Source organism: Mobula birostris, chromosome 7, assembly GCF_030028105.1.
Source record: "Mobula birostris isolate sMobBir1 chromosome 7, sMobBir1.hap1, whole genome shotgun sequence".
In the NCBI taxonomy this organism is placed as follows: domain Eukaryota; kingdom Metazoa; phylum Chordata; class Chondrichthyes; order Myliobatiformes; family Myliobatidae; genus Mobula; species Mobula birostris.
The window spans coordinates 142451098-142472060 of NC_092376.1; the positions used below are offsets into that span (position 1 = coordinate 142451098).

At 40.0% G+C, this 20963-nt stretch overlaps 1 protein-coding gene across 4 annotated transcripts in view; it reads right to left on the minus strand.

The window, feature by feature from the left end:
- The window catches only part of LOC140200469 (CCR4-NOT transcription complex subunit 6-like), a 79065-nt gene that overhangs the window by 51273 nt on the left and 6829 nt on the right, over positions 1 to 20963 (minus strand). For 3 of the 4 annotated variants that reach the window (XM_072263824.1, XM_072263825.1, XM_072263826.1), the window contains exon 2: positions 1249 to 1370. In XM_072263824.1, coding sequence (XP_072119925.1) covers positions 1249 to 1360 — 112 coding nt within the window. In that variant the 5' untranslated portion in view covers positions 1361 to 1370. Of the gene's footprint in view, positions 1 to 1248; positions 1371 to 15373; positions 15465 to 20963 lie in introns of those variants that run through there. The other variant, XM_072263827.1, reaches the window with a different exon arrangement.

A 20963-nucleotide genomic window follows, 5' to 3' on the forward strand; every position in this document is an offset into this window, starting at 1 on the left:
ATTAGTCTGTTACCAATATTGAAACAAAAGGAGGAATAACTTAAGTTTAAATAATACATTTGATTTCATGAAATGTCCAAGTGTTTCATAGAACTGTAGTCAAATCATATTTGACACAAAATATGACAGATCAAACTGCAGAAATTTATAATCAAAACATAAGCAACTTAAAGAACAGGTACTTCAGCAACTGGCCGTTACACATTTCAAACTCAAATTATTCAATTGCAGAAATCAGAGCTTTAGAATACAAGAAAATAATACAAGGTAGGCCTGACAGGAATTAAACATAATGCAAGAATTTTTAAATAAATTATGCTTCTGGGACTAGTATTCAAAGTAGGCCAGCAGGCACAGAGTTGGGTAAACAGCAATAAATAGGACTATTGTTTTACAGTTACTGAAGGTCAAATTCTATTTTAATCAATACTTTGAAAATGCAACCCCATTGTTTATAATTAGACATTATTTTGTGGTGACAAAGTTGTTCAAATTCAATTACTGTTCTTATATTTGAAAGGGTATTTAAGTGGACCAATAAATGAATGCATGGAAGATCAGATTACCTGACATTTAACATGATAAAAATTATATTAAGATACAAGTCAAAATTATCAGATATGAAAAGTAATTGATAATGTTGGACGAAAATAGAATAGATGCTATTTGAACTTTGTTGGAATCAGCAGCACATTTTAATGTTTCATTGTCTGGAATAAATATCCTCAAGTCATCTCAAATAAAGCCTTTCATGAATTTCAAATTATGTTTATTGTAATCCTCATCTCAGCTTAATACCTACTACATTCAAAGCTTTCTCAAATGCAGTGAATTCCTGTTATTTAGGCATTAATCAGGGCAACTATTTATTTGGGACAACTCAAAGAACCAAATCTAATCGAGAAAATAGCCCAGGTTCCCTTCATTTATTTGAGACACCATGCCACCTAACTGGCACAGAAGACTGTTGCCAAACTGCAGTAGTATTGCTCGTGTTCTAATTTGTTCTGCATTTCATTTAAAAGCACAATTCGTTACTCAGTTAAATGACCTCTTGCCTTTGTTATGCCTTTTAACTACTCCCATTAAACTTTAACAAACTGAGACTACCACTTAATTGGGCCAAAATGTACTGGTCCCAATGTGTCCCGATTAACTAGAATACACTGTTTTAATAATTTTAATGCATTTTTAAAAACATAATTGCTACCATTATAATTCAACTTCATTTCCAGGCACAGCACTTACCACTAATCTCCAACTCTGCCCAATACGATTTCTTTCCATTTGCAGCTTCTTCTGAAGACATAATTGTATACATTCTCCGCGGATCAGGCGGATCATATTTTTCCTTGGGCATTCCGGTTACACTGAAACGATACAAATAAATTCTGAAAAAATACCGATACAATTACTAATTACTATTCAATATCCAAAGCATTACAATGTGCAGAGCTGAAATCATGATCCATGATTTTGTCCTTTTATGTTCTATTTGCTAATACCTACTAGTGCATAATAGGCTCACCTTGTGGGATGCTAGTGCAGAAATTGCAGAGGCCCTGGCAGTGGTATTTAGAATGTACTTAACCACGAGTGAGGTGCCCAAGGAGTGCAGGATAGCAAATGTAGTTACATTATTGAACAGAGGCTCTAAGAACGTCAGGAAATTACAGGCTCATGGATAAATTTTTGAAGGTATTCCAAGGGACAGGATATAAGTATTTGGATAGACAGGTCCTGATTAGGAACAATCAACATGGCCTTGTGCATGGTACATTGTGTTTCTAACCATTAAAAATTTTGCGAGGAAAGTTCATGAAGAAAAAGCAGTGAGCATTGTTAAAGGCCTTGCCATTGTTAAAAGACATATCCAGTCCAGAAGGGTCTTGGCCCCGAAATGTTGACTGTACTCTTTTCCATAGCCTCTTGCTGAGTTCCTCCAGCATTGTTTGTGTGTTGCTTGGATTCCTAGCACCTGGACATTTTCTGTTGTTAGTCACGTATGGGAGACTGGTCAAGAAGGCTCAGTTGCTTAGTATTCAGGATGAGGTAGTAAATTGGATTCAACATTAGCTGCGCAGGAGAAGCCAAAGAGTGGTAGTAGATGGTTACATCTCTGACTGGATGCCTATGACTAGCGATGTTCTGCAGGAATCATTGCAGGGTCTGTTGCAATCTATCATCTATATCAATTATCTGGATGATAATATGGTAAACTGAATCAGCAAATTTGCTGGTGTCACCAACATCTGATGTGTAGTGGACAGTGAGGAAGACTGAGAGCTTGCAGTGGGATCTGAACCAGCTGGAAAATAATGGCAAATGGTATTTAATGCAGGCAAACCATGGTAGGACTGGCACAGCAAATAGTCGGGCATTGAAGAATGTGGTAAAACAAAGGGATCTGGGAAACAGGCCATAATTCCTTGAAAGTGGTATCACGGGTAGGTAGTGTCATAAAGATAACTTTTGGTACATTGGCTTTCATAAATCAGAGTACTCAGTGCAGGAGTTGGAATGTTATGTTGAAGTAGTACAAGATGTTGATGAGGCCAAATTTGGAGTATTGCATGCAGTTCCAGTCACCTACCTACAGGAAAGGTGTCAACAATCTTGAAAAAGTGCAGAGAAATTTACAAGGATGTTGCCAGAACTTGAAGACCTGAGTTATTAGGACTTGTTTTCTCTGGAGTGTAGGAGAATGAGGGGAGATTTGACAGAGGTATACAAAGTTATGAGGGGTATAGATAGTGTAAAAAGCCTGCCTGCATTTACCCTAAGGTTCGTTCAGACTAGAACTCAGTCATAGGTTAAGGGTAACAAGTGAAACATTTAAGGGAGCAGGAGGAGAACTTCTTCACTCCATGGGTGGCATGAGTATTGAACAAGCTGCCAGAGGAAGTGGTGGATGCGGGTTTGATTGCAACATTGAGGAGGAGTTTGGATAAATACATATATCGGTGAGGTTTGAAGAACTATGGTCAGGGTGCATGTTGATGGGACCAATTCAGCACAGACTAACTGGGCCAGAGGGCCTGTTTCTGTGCTGCAGTGCTCTTTGACATCCTGGTCAAATACAAGGATGATTTTCTTACATTCCAGCTAACAATTTGTCACTTATCACGTTCAGCCCCAATTCCCATTCAGCCTGGATTTATTTAGTGAACAGACCACACAATTCAAAAGCTGAATGTAATAATTATAATTACCAAAATTTATAACCTTCAAGATGTGACTAGTCAATGTTAAGAACCCTATATAAAAACTGAAAGGGAAATGATTTCACAATATACAACAGTTATCCATGTGTCATGTGTCTGTTAAGTAAGAGGTTACTGATGTTGCAATTTAAGGGCCCAAATTTAAATAGAGGGAAATGAAAGATGAATAGAAGTAGAATTTATGAATCACCAATAATGGTTAGATTGATGCATGCATGTAACCAAAACTATAACCAATTTTTTGATTAGATTGTATAAATCAAGATACTTTATACAGAAAAGATGGCCATTAATATTTAACATGATTCTGCACATGATCTTGCTTTTAAGTTTATAAATATTTCAAATTTTCTGGTCAACAATGCAATTTATCCATTGCATTGCACTGGTTTCTATAGTTGAACCGATACTCAAAAAACTCTAAGCTTAGTCACAGCAATTTGATAAATTGCATGAAATTAAAAAAATCTAGTTAAAAATAGCTCAATACTGGCAAGGGTGCCCAAGCTAATAGCTTTGTAAATATCCAATTTCAAGAAAACAAATCAGCTATCTTTGTAATTATGCACAACATACAAATCCATGAGCTATTTCTAGCCCTGGGGATGATTCCATCCAGTAACCTTGACAAGTTGCAAGCCACTAGTATTCACTGCTCAACTTCACACAGATAACAATGGTCAGAGATACAGATAAACAGCAACAGTTAGTCACAACCCCAAACTGGTGCACTCAGGTTGTCAGCAAGTTAAAGCAAACATTAAACCTCCCAACATCTTTACTTCTGATGAATGAAATCCTCTCAGATGGGGGAAAAAGAACTGCTTTTTAAAGTAATCAATTTGTTAATTTACTGCTCCCAACCAGACTTGTCATTGTTGCTTTTACTGGTTACAGATCACAGAAGGTACTGTTTCTGAAACTCCTTGTAATGCAACTTGCCAACAAGCTGGTGTTCCACTCAATTTGAGCCAGAGTAACATGGCATGGAACAAGCCCAATTTGTTCATGTTGACTTCATTACCCACCAAGCTAGTCCCAGATTTCTCCAAACACCTCCTAACATGTATTTATCCGAATGTCTTTTACATATGACATGACATCTAAAACTTTGATAAACTTTTATAGATGTGTAGTGGACAGTGTATTGACTGGCAGCATCACGGCCTGGTATGGAAACACCAATGCCTTTGAAGATCCACAAAAGGTAGTGCATTCGGCCCAGTAAATCATGGGTAAATCCCTCCCAAAATTCAGAATAACTACATGAATTGTTGTAGGAAAGCACCATCTATCTTTTTGAGATTTCTCCCCTTCCCCCCACCACCGAGGCCATGCTCTCTTCTTGCTGCTACCATCAGGTAGAAGGTACAAGAACCCCAAGACTCACACCATCAGATTCAAGAACAGTTACTTCCCCTCAAACATACGGCTCTTGAATAGGAGGGCAATAACTACACTCACTTGAACACAACCAATATTCGTAAAGTGAGATCATTCTCTTTATCTCACGTTCTCTATTTATTGCAAATGTAAATATAAGTAGAAGTTTGTTGTCTTCTGCACTCTGATTGATCATTCATTGATCCTGTTATGTGACAATTCTATAGTTTCGCTGAGTATGCCCATAGGAAAATGAATCCTGCTGAAAGACGAACTTCCTCCCCCAGTTTAGAGATTGTGGAGCCATGAACTTCATCTCCAGTTGCAGCCATTGACTTGTGCAGCTCAGTCAGAGTGACTGCTGGCAACATAATAGTCTCTCTTGCAAGTACTGTTCTTCTCCTGCAACTTAAGTTTAGAGAGGTGGCCTGACCAAGGTTGTGGTTTCACACGATTTCATGACAGACTGCACTGGCCTCCAAGGTATGCTCAGTGCCTTTGAAACAGTCTTGTACCCTTCCCCAGATATGTGCTTCCATATAAACATTTCCCCGACTTATCTTGAATGTTCTTTTCTCCTCATTTTAGTTTGGTCTGTTGAAAACCTATTATACTGTTGGACCTTACAGCGAGAGGTATTTATTCCAAAGAATTCATTGAAAACAAGAGATCCTTCAATTTTCTGCAACAGTAAATGGGGAGATTTGGTAAGGTAATATTGTACATTGCACCTGAAGAAAGTTAGTGTAGTAATTAAAATGGGGATGAATACTTTTTTAGCCTCACAATTTTGGTTTTTAATTGTCGACTGATTTTGGATCTTTTTCTTTTGATTTGACATGATGCACAATGTTTTATAAATTAGCTAAAAAAAATCCTACCTCAATACATTTTAAATTTAGCAAACAAGGCAGTAAAATGTGAAAATAGTTGGGGGGCTGAATACTATCTCAAGGCACTGTAGTTCTCTTTCCTGGGAAAAAGCCTGTGCCCCTTCATGATTTTATACATTGCTACAAGTTCACCCCTCAGACAACTTCTCCTTATAAATCTCACCCTTGAGTCATGGTAGCACCTTCAAATCTTCTCAGCACTCTCCCCGGTTCAATTATGCCTTGCCAATCCTTAGCCCGCTTACCCAGCTAATCAAGATGTCCTGTAATTGTTGATGACCTTCTTCCCTCCAGCTTCCCTCAACCTCTTGAAGTAACCTCTGTTCATTCACTTCACCCACCTACTCTAAAAGGCATCTATACTATTCTTTCATCCACTCCTTTTGTTGTTCTATATTGGCACCACTAAGTTTGAGATTTCTTAGGACTATCATATATTTTCAGCCTCCAAGTACTTTCTTCTCCACAACTGGAAATATCCTGCATCCACTCTATTAAAATCCTTCATAATTTTATAAGGCACAATTAAATCAGCCCGTTCATTCTTTCTTGTATGAATATCATTGAAATCTTCACTACTTGGTCCTTCTCCAGGACTTTTACTACTTTTACATTCAATGCTTGCAAAAAATTAAACCAGCATGTCTTGTTTAATTTTTTTTTTTAAATGGCCTTGCGAACATATAGCAAAATCTTTAATGATTGGAGCTTTCCTTCATACAGGTAGATTTGCACTTGACAGTGATCTCACTATTCATCCTACCAAAGTAGAGCCAACTTGACCAGTAATTGATTTACCATTTTATGAGTTAACAACAGAAGTTTGAAAAAGATTTGTGCTGTTGCTGAAAAGGCCCAGATTCTAATCTCTTGGTAGTACAACAGGCATAATCTCATTGTTTTGATGCCTCGTCCTATTAAAAAAAATCATATGATCCTCCAAGTATAGTTACAAACCCCTGAAAATGAAAATAGTGCAATTTTGATACAACTTATTGGTCAGGCTCAAATTTAATACCTGCATATGTTAAACTAATGCTTACCCAATTTCTTTTTTAGTGAAATGTGATCACATCCGCAATTTCAGAAATTGTAATATAATGAAGTATGCTTATTAAGAGATTGACAGGTATCTAATTAGTCAGGGTATCAAGGGATACGGGGAAAAAGTCAGAAATTGGAACTAGATGGGTGAATAGTTTAGCTCATGGGGGAGCTGCGGAGCAGACTCGATGAGCCGAATGGCCTACTTCTGCTCCTTTGTCTTGTGATATGAAATTAGTGTACAGATTATCTGATTTAAGATTTGTTCTTCAACTGGTATATCTGGACATAGTACTTTACTTACTTAATGCTTTACAGCAGGGGTCCCCAACCTTTTTTGCACTGCGGACCGGTTTAATATTGACAATATTCTTGCGGACCGGCCGACCCGGGGGGGGGCGGGTAGGGGTGCCAATGGACAAGAGTAGCAGTCAGATGCGTTGTGTTTACCCAGAGAAAGACTACAATGACTATGAAGCCTTGCATGGACACCAGTGTGCATGCGTGACCTGCGCATGTGTGTACCTGCCGATTTTTTTTTCTGCAAATCGTTTTTAGTGATTCTGTTCGGGGGGGGGGGGTGTTAATCACAACCGGAGTATCAGTAATAAGTGGCTAATACACTCAATTTCGTTTCTAAAAGGGTTTATCTAACGAATTTAATATTAAACACAGCACATATTTTCCTCGCATGAATATAGTGATAAGTCAATTATCAAGGGAGGACAGGGGAGCTTGAAGTAAGTGTTGAACGAACTTCCAGTAAAAGTGGTACAGGCAGGTTCGATATTATCATTTAAAGAAAAATTGGATAGGTATATGGACAGGAAAGGAATGCAGGGTTATGGGCTGAGTGCAGGTCGGTGGGACTAGGTGAGAGTAGCGTTTGGCACGGACTAGAAGGACAGAGGTGGCCTGTTTCTGTGCTGTAATTGTTATATGGTTATACAAGTCACTTATAAATCAACAGCATCATAACATTTTAAGTAACGTTTGGAAATTAAACACACAGCACGTATTTTCCTCGTATGAACATATAAAATCATTGCAACACACCAATATCGCTGAATCAGTGGGAGCTCTGGGCTTGTTTCCCTGCAACAACACAGTCCTATCGAGGGGTGATGGGAGACAGCGATACTCGAAGGAGGTTCCTTATGTCCAGTCTATTCTGCAATTTAGTTTTCGTTGCATTCATTGCAGAGATACATTGGAAATGGAAGCAACGTTTTCAGTGCTTTCGTGGCTGTCTCAGGATATTTAGCCTTGACTTTGATCCAGAATGCCGGCAGAGATGTTATGTCAAACATACTTTTCAGACTACCGTCATTTGCAAGCTCAAGGAGTTGATCTCCTTCCCGCACTGACGTGGATGATGTGCGGGTAATGACCTCGTGTGTGTTCAAGCTCAACAGTGGTTGTGACAGGGAATGAGGAAAGGTGCAGCTGACTCATATCACCAAATCAGATTGTTTCCTCGCGGCCCAGTAACACATGCTTTGCGGCCCGGTACTGGTCTGTGACCCGGTGGTTGGGGGACCGCTGCTTTACGGCACCAGCAACTGAAATTTAATTCCCGCCACTGTCTTTGGAGTTTGAACATTCACCCCGTGACTGGGTGAATTTCCTCTAGTTTTCTCCCACATTCCAAATACTTGCAGATTAATAAGTTAGTAAGTTGTGGGCACATTATGATGACACTGGAAACACTGCGACACTTAGGGGCTACTTCTAGCACATCCTCAGACTTTGTTGGTTATTGATGCAAATGATGCACTTCACTTTATGTTTTGGTATTTTGAAATATGATAAAAACTTAAAGATCTGTATCTTCTCAAAGAAAATACAATTTATCATGCGTGAGAACCAGAATACAGGTGGCCCCCGTTTTCCGAACGTTTGCTTTACGACACCTCGCTGTTACGAAAGACCCACATTAGTTACCTGTTTTCGTTAACAGAAGGTGTTTTCACTGTTACAAGAAAAGGCAGCACGTGCCCGAACAGCCAAGCTCCTCTCCCGGAACTGCGTTCTATCCGCCATTGCTTAAACATGTGCTTTATCTCAATTTATCTTGCGCATCCGTTAGCAAGATGAGTTCTAAGGTATCGAAAAAGCTTAAAAGAGCTCGTAAGGGTGTTACACTTAGCATAAAACCAATTAAGTCCTTCGATCGTGGTGAACGAAGTAAGGGCATTGTCCGCGCGTTGAACTTGCCTGCGTCCACCATTCGCACTATTTATACACAGAGAGAAAGAATTTTGAAAGCTGCCGATGTTACTATTGGTTCTGCTCGTAGCAAAGTGGTCTGTCTTAGTTGGCATACAATAATGGATAAAATGGAAAGTCTATTGCTCGAGTGGATTGATGGGTATACAAAGCGTAGTGTTCCGTTAAGTTTTCTTATACTTAAGGAGAAATCAGTCAGTTTTTTTCATAAGCTGAAACGGAAAGCACTGGACAATGGTGACGAAAGTGTTGCGAAAGTGGAATTTAAAGGTAGTCATGGGTGGTTTGATCAGTTTCTGAGGCGAGGGCAGCTTCACAGTTTAACATTTACCGGAGAGAGTGCTTCGGCTGATACTGAAACTGCCGAATAGCTCCTAATAGAACTGAAGAAAATAATTACAGCAGGTGGTTATTCATATAAGTGTTAAACTGTGATGAAACTGCAATTTATTGGAGTCTTCCCGATTCCAGTAAGTGAAACTACACTGTACATACATTATTTAGGCTTTATATAGGCTGTGTATTTTTATGTGTTACTTGGCATGATTTGGAAGCTTCATAGCTTAAAGGTGACTGGAGAGAGTATTTCTGCCGAGCACCCTTGTGCCGTGTTTCTGTCAAGAGCGCTTCCGCTGAGAGTGCTGCTGTGAGATTTTCGCTGCGCTAGACAATGCTGCAGAAAAGTATTTCTACTTTATATAGGCTGTGTATTTATCATATAATTCCTGCTTTTACTATATGTTACTATTATTTTAGGTTTTATGTGTTACAGATGTCCCCCGCTTTTCGAATGTTCGCTTTACGAAACTTCACTGTTACGAAAGACCTACATTAGTTACCTGTTTTCGCTAACAAAAGGTGTTTTCACTGTTACGAAAAAAGGCAGTGCGCGCCCCGAGCAGCCGCTCCTCCCCCGGATTCAGAACTGCATTCTCACCGGCATTGCTTAAACACATGCCTGTGAGCAGCTGTTAGCAAGATGAGTTCTAAAGTATCGGAAAAGCCTAAAAGAGTTTGTAAGGGTGTTACACCTAGCGTAAAACTAGACATAATTAAGCATTTCGATCATGGTGAACGAAGTAAGGACAAAGTGAGTTTGGCTTGTGGAAGTTGATGAAAATGATGTTGAAGAGGTTTTGGCATCCTATGACCAAGAACTGATAGATGAAGAGCTGATGCAATTGTAAGAGGAAAGGATAACAATCGAAACCAAATGCAGTAGCGAACAGACCGAAAGTGAAGTCATACAGGAACTGAACGTGATGCAACTGCTTGAGATTTTCGCGGCAATGATAAAGTACGACTTTAATTTTGAAAAGGTAAGTCGGTTTAGGGCATATTTGCAAGATGGTTTGAGTGCTTACAAAGAACTGTATGATAGAAAAATGCGCGAGGCTAGCAGTCAAGCAAGCCTTCAGCAGACGATGAACCTCGACCTTCAACATCGAGGCAGGCAGACATAGAAGATGACCTGCCTGCCCTGACTGACGATGAGATGACACCCCAGTGTCCCACCACCCCAAACCCCGGGACGCGGACAGATATCGATTTATGGAGAATGCAGCGGTAGCCGGGACGCACCCAGCACATCTTTAAGAGAAAAGCCGAAATAAACAAGTTAATTAATTAGGTGCCACCCGGCATGTAAATGTCGGTCCAGATCAGCGGCCATTGCCGATTGCGTCGCCTCTGATCTGGGCCACCGTTTACATGCCGGGCGGCACCTAATTAATTAGCTTGTTTATTTCGGCTTTTTTCTTAAAGGTGTGCTGGTGCGTCCCAGCCACCGCTGTACCCAAGCATGCTTCGCAGATCCGTATCGGTTCACTGCCCAGAAGGTGGGGGCCACTGCACCACCCCAACCTCCGACGACTCAGCCTAACACACCATCAGTGTGCTCGATGTCTTCCCAATTCCCGTAAACGATATTACACTGTACATACATTATTTCTACTTTATATAGGCTGTGTATTTTTAGGCGTTATTTGGTATGATTTGGCAGCTTCATAGCTTAAAGGTTACTGGAGAGCGCTTGCGCCATGTTTCTGCCGAGAGCACTTGCTTGAGATTTTCGCTACGGAGGACAGTGCAGGCAATGATTATAGATAAGAATTTCTACTTTATATACACTGTGTATTTATCATATCATTCCTGCTTTTACTATATGTTACTGTTATTTTAGGTTTTATGTGTTATTTGGCATGATTTGGTAAGTTATTTTTGGGTCTGCGAACACTCACAAATTTTTCCCATATAAATAAATGGTAACTGCTTCTTCGCTTTACGACCTTCCGGCTTATGAACCGTTTCATAGGAACACTCTACCTTCGGATGGCAGGGGAAAACCTGTATTTGGCATGATTTTGTAGGTTATTTTTTGGGTCTGGGTACGCTCAAAAACTTTCCCCATATTAATAAATGGTAATTGCTAATTCACTTAACGACATTCCGGCTTATAAACAGTTTCATGGGAACGCTCTACCTTCGGATGGCGGGGGAAACCTGTAATGCAAAGTGAGAACGGCTTACTTTGACAAAATTGTACAAAACAGGCCAATTCTTGTCATTGGATTTTTAGAAATTTTTTACTGACAAAGATCTTGATTTGATACCAAACAACTTGCTCCAAGCCACAGATGTAACAAATGAAGGCTCAAGTGCTGTGCAAATGGAACCAACTCACTTAAGCCCTAACTTGGCCCATTTGTTCAGTCATTATGGGCTGTGTCATATGACATGGGTAATCATGGTCTTTGACCACGATTGTTCTTGGCAAATATTTCTACAGAAGTGGCTTGCCATTGCCTTCTTCTGGGTCCATCCATTATCAATACTCTTCTGAGTTTGTCTGCTTGAAGTCAGTGGTCGCATAACCAGGACTTGTGACATGCACCAGCTGCTCACTTGATCATCCATCACATGGCTTCACGTGACCCTGATCAGAGGGGTTAAGCCAAGGGTCAGCAACAATTTTGCCTCTGTGGGCCAGATTGCATATTAATGAGCAGACGGTGGGCCAGATAAATGCCATAAAAAATTTGAAATATGGGAATTATCCATTTAAATACATCTAGTTATGTTTTGCCTCAAAATAATGAATAACGCATGCTAGAAAATCATTTGTGCTTAACCAAGGATGCCAATTAGTAATCAAAGAACTCAGTTTAGTTGCAATTTATTTTAGTCAAGGCATCTTTTGAATCTATTAAAAGGACACAAAGAATCTTTAAACATAAACGTATGAACATGATGCATTGAATGGTGGTAAATTAAGTATAATAAAAAAGAAAATTTTAATGCAAACAGTCGATAAATCAATGTGAAACTTGATGCTGTTTGTTGCTCAAAAGCTTCTCAATACTGAGTGTCAGACTTGTTGATGCCAAGAGCAAGAAATTATCCAGATGGACATCAGTCAATCTTGTTCTCAAATGGTTTTTGGTGTGCTTCATTTTTGAAAATAATTGCTCACACAGATAAGCGCTGCCAAACAATGATGCCATCTATTTTGCATGGTCCACTAAGTTAGGATACTTCCCACTTGGATGAATATATTTTCTATAGAAGTCAAGCACTGACACATCTTCAGAATGAAATTTCGATCTCAATATGTCATTACACTGCATCTCAATCAATTCCATTTGAAAAATTTCTGATGCAGTGTCCACTTCCACATCAAATGGAGCAGCAAACAGCTTGAACTCATTTGCATGCAAGTGAAAATCAGCAAAACGAGATGAAAACTCTTTCCTCAATTCTTGGACCTTTGTCTCATTTTCTAGGCAAGTGAGACAAACTGGTTTCCGAGCTTGCTCAATGAAGAAGTAATCTAGTGTCCAGTGTCTTGGAAATTTCAGCACTCAGTGTCTACCCTCCTACGTTTTGCATTCATTGCCATTGGAATTTTTTTTCTTCGATTTTATTTCGAAACGCAAGTTATTCAACAAGTATAGTAGCACATGTAAATATCTGGATATTTAGCATGGATTTCTTGTTAAAACACAGTGACACTGTTTCTGTTTACAAATTTGAACGATCCCATCTGAAAACCTGGGCGTTCATGAAGAATATCTAATACGTATTAATAAGGTAGTCTACCTTCCCGTCATTCGAATATACCAGTGTTTGGTTTGGAACAAAACAGAAGCTGGGGCCAGTGTAACAAGACGTCATGCATGTCCATCAGTGTGGTCGCGTGAAACACTCAGAATAAGGAGAGAAAGAAAAATAAATAAATAAATAAATAAATCGCTCATGGGCCAGATAACCATAGTGTCGCAATATTTGCTCGGCCTGTCAAAATAGCTTCGCGGGCCGTAGGTTGCCTACCCCTGGGCTAAGCAAATGCTACACCTTGCCCAAGGGTAACCTGCAAGCTAGCAAAGAGAATGAGCACCTTACATCTCCTTCGGCAGAGACGCATCTCCACCCACCACCCAAAACTTGTTCAACTGGCAGCCGAGATACCCAAAAGGCGAGAGAGAACCACTAAGTTAAACCCAAGCTGGGCCCACAGAAAACAAGTCACTACTAAACTCAATGACAGGGTGGAGTGATACTGAATCCCCAGTAAACACTGTCAATTTAACCCATGCAATCCCAGACACACAGATGACAGGTAATGATGTTTAAATATATAATTACCCTCAGAATTACATGTCTCTCATTATCTTGGTCCATGGAATAAACACAAGCCAGGCCCGGTCAACCCTGGCTGGGTCGCCTCGGACAGGATGTCTGATGATTAAAGACCCGAAACACCCAATGACCCGTGGTTTCATTACTGATGATGTGTCCCAGTGCTTTCTGATAAGTAATTTAATTGGCTTGGCACAAATTTGTGGGCCAATCAGCCTGTTCCCGTGCTGTTCTAAAACATTAAACAGAAACCACCAAGGTACCAGTAGACTAAAGTACACAAACACATAAGCATTGCTATTACAGCAGCAACAACTTGGGTTCAATTCTGCAGTATGTAAGGAATTTGTACATTCTTCCCATGACCACACATTTCCTCTGGGTGCTCCAGTTTCCTCCCACATTCCAAAGGTGTACCAGTTAGTAGGTCAATCGGTCACATGGGTATAATTGGGCACCCTAGTACTTTGCTGTATCTCTAAAAAGGAAAATACCACAGTCTATCCAAACCACAAAGTTTAATAATTTTTCAAACAATTGTACCTCATGAAATTTACAAACAAATTGCCTGCTAGGAATGGCTTTCTTGTTGGTGGACAGTGCTCCCATCCTCACCAATGTCTTTCGCATCGGAATACATGGAACAGGACTTTCAACCCACGACATTGTGCCAAACTAATTACAATAATCATTAAATTGCTAACTAAACCTACACAAAGCCAATATTGCCTTGAAAGTTCATACGCAGATCTAGAGCTTCTTAAGTGCATTGATATTTGCCTCCACCACCATCCCTGGCAGATTCCAGGTACCCATTACTCTGTTAAAACAAACCTTGCCCAACACGCATCCTCTCTCACCCTAAATGTACACCCTCTAATATTAGACATTTCAACTCTGGGTAAATTACACTGGCCATCTATTCAATGTATGCCTCTCATGATCTTAAAAAAATACAACCAAATAAACAGAGAATATTTAATGATAGAAAGTTCAGTACAACACAAACCACATCTTGCCATTTCATCCCCACCCCAAAAAACTATCACCATTATTTCAGTAAAAAAACATTAAATATGCACTTGCCACCTCCATTCTAGTGGCATTTCATTAAAGTTTGATAACTAAAAATGTACCTTTTCACTGTCTAAATAACAAGAACATTCTAATTCCTATCATAGCAGCATGCAACAAAAAGTAGAAACTGCATTGTCAAAAATCAAATATTTTCCTCAATTACATTTTAAGATTTACAGCACCTCCATCAATAATGCATTACCTTAATCAAATTTAATGCTTAGTTATAAGAGGCTCCAAAATAAAAGTAAACTGTCAAAATACTCAGAACTGTGTCAACATTTCAAGTTCAGACACTGATTAAAGTTAAAAGTACACAGAAAAACAGAACTAACAGGACTAGCTCATTTAATCCCTCACGCCTAGTCCACTCTGCAATAAAACTAAGCCTCATCTTTTATCTCAGTGCCACCTTCCTGTAATTTCATATGCCCTCATTTCCTTAATATCCAATATGTTTGGTGGAGAGCATTCTAACTGGTTGCATCATAGCCTGGTAGAGGCTCCAATGCACAGGATTGCAAGAAGCTGCGGAGGGTGGTAGTCTCAACCAGCTCCATCACGGGTAGAACCAGAAGCATCTTCAAGGAGGCGGTGCTTGAAGAAATCAGCATCCATCATTAAGGGTCCTCACTCATTATTACCATCAAGGATGATATATAGAAGCAAGACGACCCACAGATGATTCAGAAATAGCTTCTTTACCAAGTCATCCAATTTCTGAACAGTCTATGAACCCAACAATACTACTTTGTTATTCCACTTTTTGGTACTATTTATTTTGTAATTTATGGGAATTTTATGTCTGCACTATACTGCTGCTGCCAAACAAACCACATTACATAATACAATGATATTAAATTTGATTCTGCTTCTAAAATTCACCTCTCATGAAGACATTCGCCAATTTGCACCTCCACAGCCTTCTTGGGAAGAAATTTCTAAACATTCACTATACCCTGGATGAAATTTCTTCTCTCCTCAATCTTGAATGGTGTTCCTATGACAATGTGACCCTGGCCCTAAGGTATTCCAACAGAGAAAAAAGACATTGTCATTACAGCTCCTATTGAGCCTCTTAAGAATGCTATTTTCAATGCAACTGGTCCTCATTCTTCCATACAAGCTCAATTTACTTAATCTTTCCACCTGAATCAGATACTGCCCATCCTAGAAATCAATATGGTGAACTTACTTTCTTTTTCAAATCAGATTAATAAACATAACACTAATGATACAAAGAGATCAGTGCGACATTGATAATGGTTAACATATACAAACATAATTCAAGTAAAATATATAACTCAAGCCTCCCAATCTCTGAGTAATTGAACATGAAAAAAAGTGTTTTATAAAAAACCCCCTAAACTAAAAAAAACAATATGATGAACTTTCATTGCACTCCCTTATTTTTCCTTAGTTTGAGGAAACCAGACAAACAATATTGTGAGTGACTTCCTGGTCACCTAATCCAACAGGACAAATTAAAAAATTAAATTGGACACATGACAGATGTTAGGATAATTCAAGGAGCGTCAAGCAGAAGGAGTGACAAAGTTACAGAAGAGTGAGGAGGTAGCAAAAGAACTGACTGGCTGTCAGCCCAGGACCACCCCTTATTCCTCGTCCACTGTTGCAGGAAGAGGAACACCATCAAATGTCAGCCCTGTCCTGCTCTTGCGCTTGGGTTCGTCAGACTGATACACGGTTGAAAATAAATCAGGATGTTCATGAAAGAAGACAAAAAGATTACAAGAAAAGACTGAGAGCAAATAATTTAAAGGCAACAAAAGGCAGCACTATTAGGAAAAGTAACCAGTAGTAATGAATGAGTTAAGTTTTATGGAGCATCTTAAAAAGCAGCAAGAGGCTGAAGAAAGGAATTCCAGAGCCAAGTGCTTTAGGGATTTCATAGCACAGCCAACTCATGAAAATCAAACTGGGAAAATGCATAAGAAACAAGCTGAAGTGACATCTTGTTTGTGTTTGGTAGCACTGGTAATGGGACTACTTAATGATGTCCATAGGACTAGAGGAAGTTACAGAAATAGGGGAAGCTAACAAATCAGATGGATGTGAACACAACAATAATCATTTTAAAACTGAAGCACTGACACCTGCTGATTAATTTGAAGGTAATCTTGGCCACCTAACAAACTGGATACACGCCACAGGTGTCCCCCATTTTTCAAACGTTCGCTTTTCAAAACCTCACTGTTACAAAAGACCTACACTAGTTACCTGTGTTTGCTAACAGAAGGTGTTTTCACTGTTACGAGAAAAGGCAGCGCGTGGGAAAAACAGCGCGCGAAAAAAAGCAGCGCGCGCCCCGAGCAACCGCTCTCCCCGGGATTTGGAACTGAATTCTCACCGGCATTGCTTAAACACGTGCCTGTGAGCAGCCGTTAGCAAGATGAGTTCTAAGGTATCGGAAAAGCCTAAAAGAGCTCGTAAGGGTGTTATACTTAGCGTAAAACTAGACATAATTAAAGCGTTTCGATCGTGGTGAACGAAGTAAGGACAAAGTGAGTTTGGCTTGTGGAATTTGATGAAAATGATGTTGAAGAGGTTTTGGCAACCCATGACCAAGAACTGATAGATGAAGAGCTGATGCAATTGTAAGAGGAAAGGATAACAATCAAAACCAAATGCAGTAGCGAATGGACCAAAAGTGAAGTTGTCCAGGAACTGAACGTGAAGCAACTGCTTAAGATTTTCGCTGCAATGATAAAGTACGACTTTAATTTTGAAAGGGTACGTCGGTTTAGGGCATATTTGCAAGATGGTTTGAGTGCTTACGAAGAACTGTATGATAGAAAAATGCATGAGGCTCAGCAGTCAAGCATACTGCCGTTTTTCAAGCCTTCCACATCAGCCACAGCAGACAAAGAACCTCGACCTTCGACATCGAGGCAGGCAGACATAGAAGGAGATGAGCTGCCTGCCCTGATCAACGATGAGATGACACCCAGCCCCTGGGCCGCAGACAGATACCAATTCGCGGAGGATGCAGCGGTAGCCGGTCGGCAATCGCCTCTGATCTGGGTCGACAATTACGTGCCGGGCGGCACCTAATTTATTAGCATGTTTATTTCGGCTTTTTTCTTAAAGATGTGCTGTGTGCCTCCCGGCTACCGCTGTACCCCTGCGTGCTTCGCAGTAATGTATCGGTCGGCGGCCTGGAGGGTGGGGCCACTGCACCACCCAACCTCCAACGACTTAGCCTAACACGCCAGCGTGCTCGCCGTCTTCCCGATTCCCGTAACTGATACTACACTGTACATACATTATTTCTACTTTATATCAGCTGTGTATTTTTACATGTTATTTGGTATGATTTGGCAGCTTCATAGCTTAAAGGTTACTGCAGAGAGTGTTCCTGCCAAGAGCACTTGCGTGAGATTTTCTGCCAAGAGCGCTTGCGCCGTGTTTCTGCCGAGAGCACTTGCGTGAGATTTTCGCTACAGAGGACAGTGCAGGCAATGATTGTGGAAAAGTATTTCTACTTTATATAGGCTGTGTAATATCACATCATTCCTGCTTTTACTATATGTTACTGTTATTTTAGGTTTTATGGGTTATTTGGGTTGATTTGGTAGGTTATTTTTGGGTCTGCGAACACTCACAAATTTTTCCCATATAAATAAATGGTAATTGCTTCTTTGCTTTACGACATTCCGGCTTACGAACTGTTTCGTAGGACCGCTCTACCTTCGGATGGCGGGGGAAACCTGTATTCTGTAAGAAAGGAATAATACTCCAAAAAGTAAAGAAATAAAGGCTTTCACACTTGCTATGTCCTTGGCTGCCTTGGATATTCTAAAGTCAATAATCCAACTGATACTAAACACAAGATAAAGTAATGAACAAGATGAATCAAGGTCTAACATTAATAATAATGCATAAAACAGTGCACACCCTTAGGCGTACGATGTCATGCTGACCTTTTAAAAACTAATGCTTTCTTTCTGCAGAGCCCTCCATTTTTAAAAACAGAAAACCTACAGCACAATACAGGCCCTTCGGCCCACAAAGCTGTGCCGAACATGTCCTTACCTTAGAACTACCTAGGCTTACCCATAGCCCTCTATTTTTCTAAGCTTCATGTATCCATCCAGCAGTCTCTTAAAAGACCCTATCATTTTCGCCTCCACCACCACCACCGGCAGCCCATTTCACGCACTCACCACTCTCTATGTAAAAACTTAGCCGACATCTCCTCTGTACCTACTTCCAAGCACCTTAAAACTATGCCCTCTCGTGCTAGCCATTTCAGCCCTGAGAAAAAGCTTCTGACTATCCACACGATGAACACCTCTCATTATCTTGCACACCTCTATCAGGTCACCTCTCATCCTTCATCGCTCCAATGAAAAAAGGCCAAGTTTACTCAACCTATTCTCATAAGGCATGCTCCCCAATCCAAGCAACATCTTGTAAATCTCCTCTGCACCCTTTCTATGGTTTCCACGTCCTTCCTATAGTGAGGTGACCAGAATTGAGCACAGTACTCCAACTGGGGTCTGACCAGGGTCCTATATATCTGCAACATTACCTCTCGGCTCTTAAACTCAATCCCACGATTGATGAAGGCCAATGCACCATATGCCTTCTTAACTACGGAGTCAACCTGACCCCAAGATCCCTCTGATCCTCCACACTGCCAAGAGTCTTGCCATTAATGCCATATGAGAGTCTCTTAAACATCCCTAATGTATCTGCCTCTATCACTACTTCCAGCAAAGCATTCTGTGCACCCACCTTACTGTGTACTTACCTCTGACACCCCCCCACCAATACTTTGGTACAATCACCTTAAAAATAAGGAAGTAGGTTACAATATTGTCTATACACTGTTATTGGTGAATTTGGCCAGTATTGCAAGTTAGATTTTAGAAGCAACTTCTCAGCAGGGATTATTCAAATTTTGGACAGATGTGCTTATTGAGTCGAATCTTGGCACAAAGGGAGAACACAATACTCCTTGCAAACAGAATTAACAATTAAAACATGAGAATTCAATTGAAGTTAAAAAAAAATCAAATATAAAGGCCTATGGGTGAAACCCAATCAAGAGAATCTGTGATAAAAAAAAATTCGTCCAAAGAAACGAAAAGATATTTCATTGCTTTATTGAAGGCCATGGTATCATGATAAAGAATGACAAACAGTGTAGCAAGAATGAGTAATCCAAAATAGGTTGACAAATGCACAGTATGGTCATAGCATTAAGACTTTATTGATGTTTGTGCAGGGCATCAAAATAAAGATGCAAACTATGAACTGCTGACAGCCCCAGAGGATAGCAAATCAACTGAAAGGTCACAAGAACCACCCATGACCTTCTATTCGAGAAAAAATTAATATTGAATATGCAAAGCTATGTAATAGTAACTTGTTTGTGGGGGGAAAACCTCTTACAAAAGATCAAAAGAAAAGTTACAACTGCCAACTTGACAGCAGGTAGTACTGCTGCACTGGTTAGCTCCAGTGATCTGGGTTTTTAATCCTGTTCCTGGGTACGGTGTAAAGTTTATACATTCTTGCTGTGACTAGTTGCACTGCCCCTGGGTGCTCAGCTCATGCCAAATAACAATTAACTAAAGTGGTGTGTGTGTGTGTCTGTGTGTGATGCAATCAGTGAGAAATTAGGTCACAGTGAAACAGGTGGGTAACATGATGGATGGGAAAATTCTGACAGTCAACACACGCTGTATGCCCCCTTCCAGATCATGAGAAAAACTTCTTGGAGACATGAAATGCAAGATGACTGTATTAACTGACACTGGTTGGGGATCAGCTACACATATAATCTATGTTAATGATTTAGATATACTGATTAGGACCCATAATCTAGATTTGATGACATAAAAAAAGCTTAGCAAAGACAATGCAGAAACATAAGTGAAGCTTGAAGACAAGGTGGTGGCAGATGGGGCAGATAGGAAAATGTGACACCATTTATTTTGATCATAAGGATAGGAACAACCTTGTTAAATAGCAAGAAACACAAAATGGTATTCAGATTTAGGTGACTTTGCTAAAACAAAACATTACTGTGTGGTACTGCGAACAACTAGGATGTCCAACAACTTGGCCTTAATTTCATGGGATCCAAGCGTTTTTCTGCAATTGTACAGGCCTCTGAGAAAACCATATGTGGAGACCAGATCTCCAGAATTGAAGGGCAGACTTGTCTTAAGGTTCACAAGATTAACCGGCTGAAACTTCACATCAAAACTACATTGCACTGAATATACGAACTTTCAAAAGTGTACAGAAAGTTTCCTCACCAGAAGCAGAAATACAAAATTGATAGCAGACCAGAGAAAGAGGAAGAAATTTGCTCTATTTTGTTGGAAGCAAGATTTCTAAAAAGCCACACAAAAGCAATCAGGAGTACTCCCATTAGTACACAAGCCTTCTTACCAACCACTAAACTGCTGGTGATGCCACTGACATTAATTAGCCACAA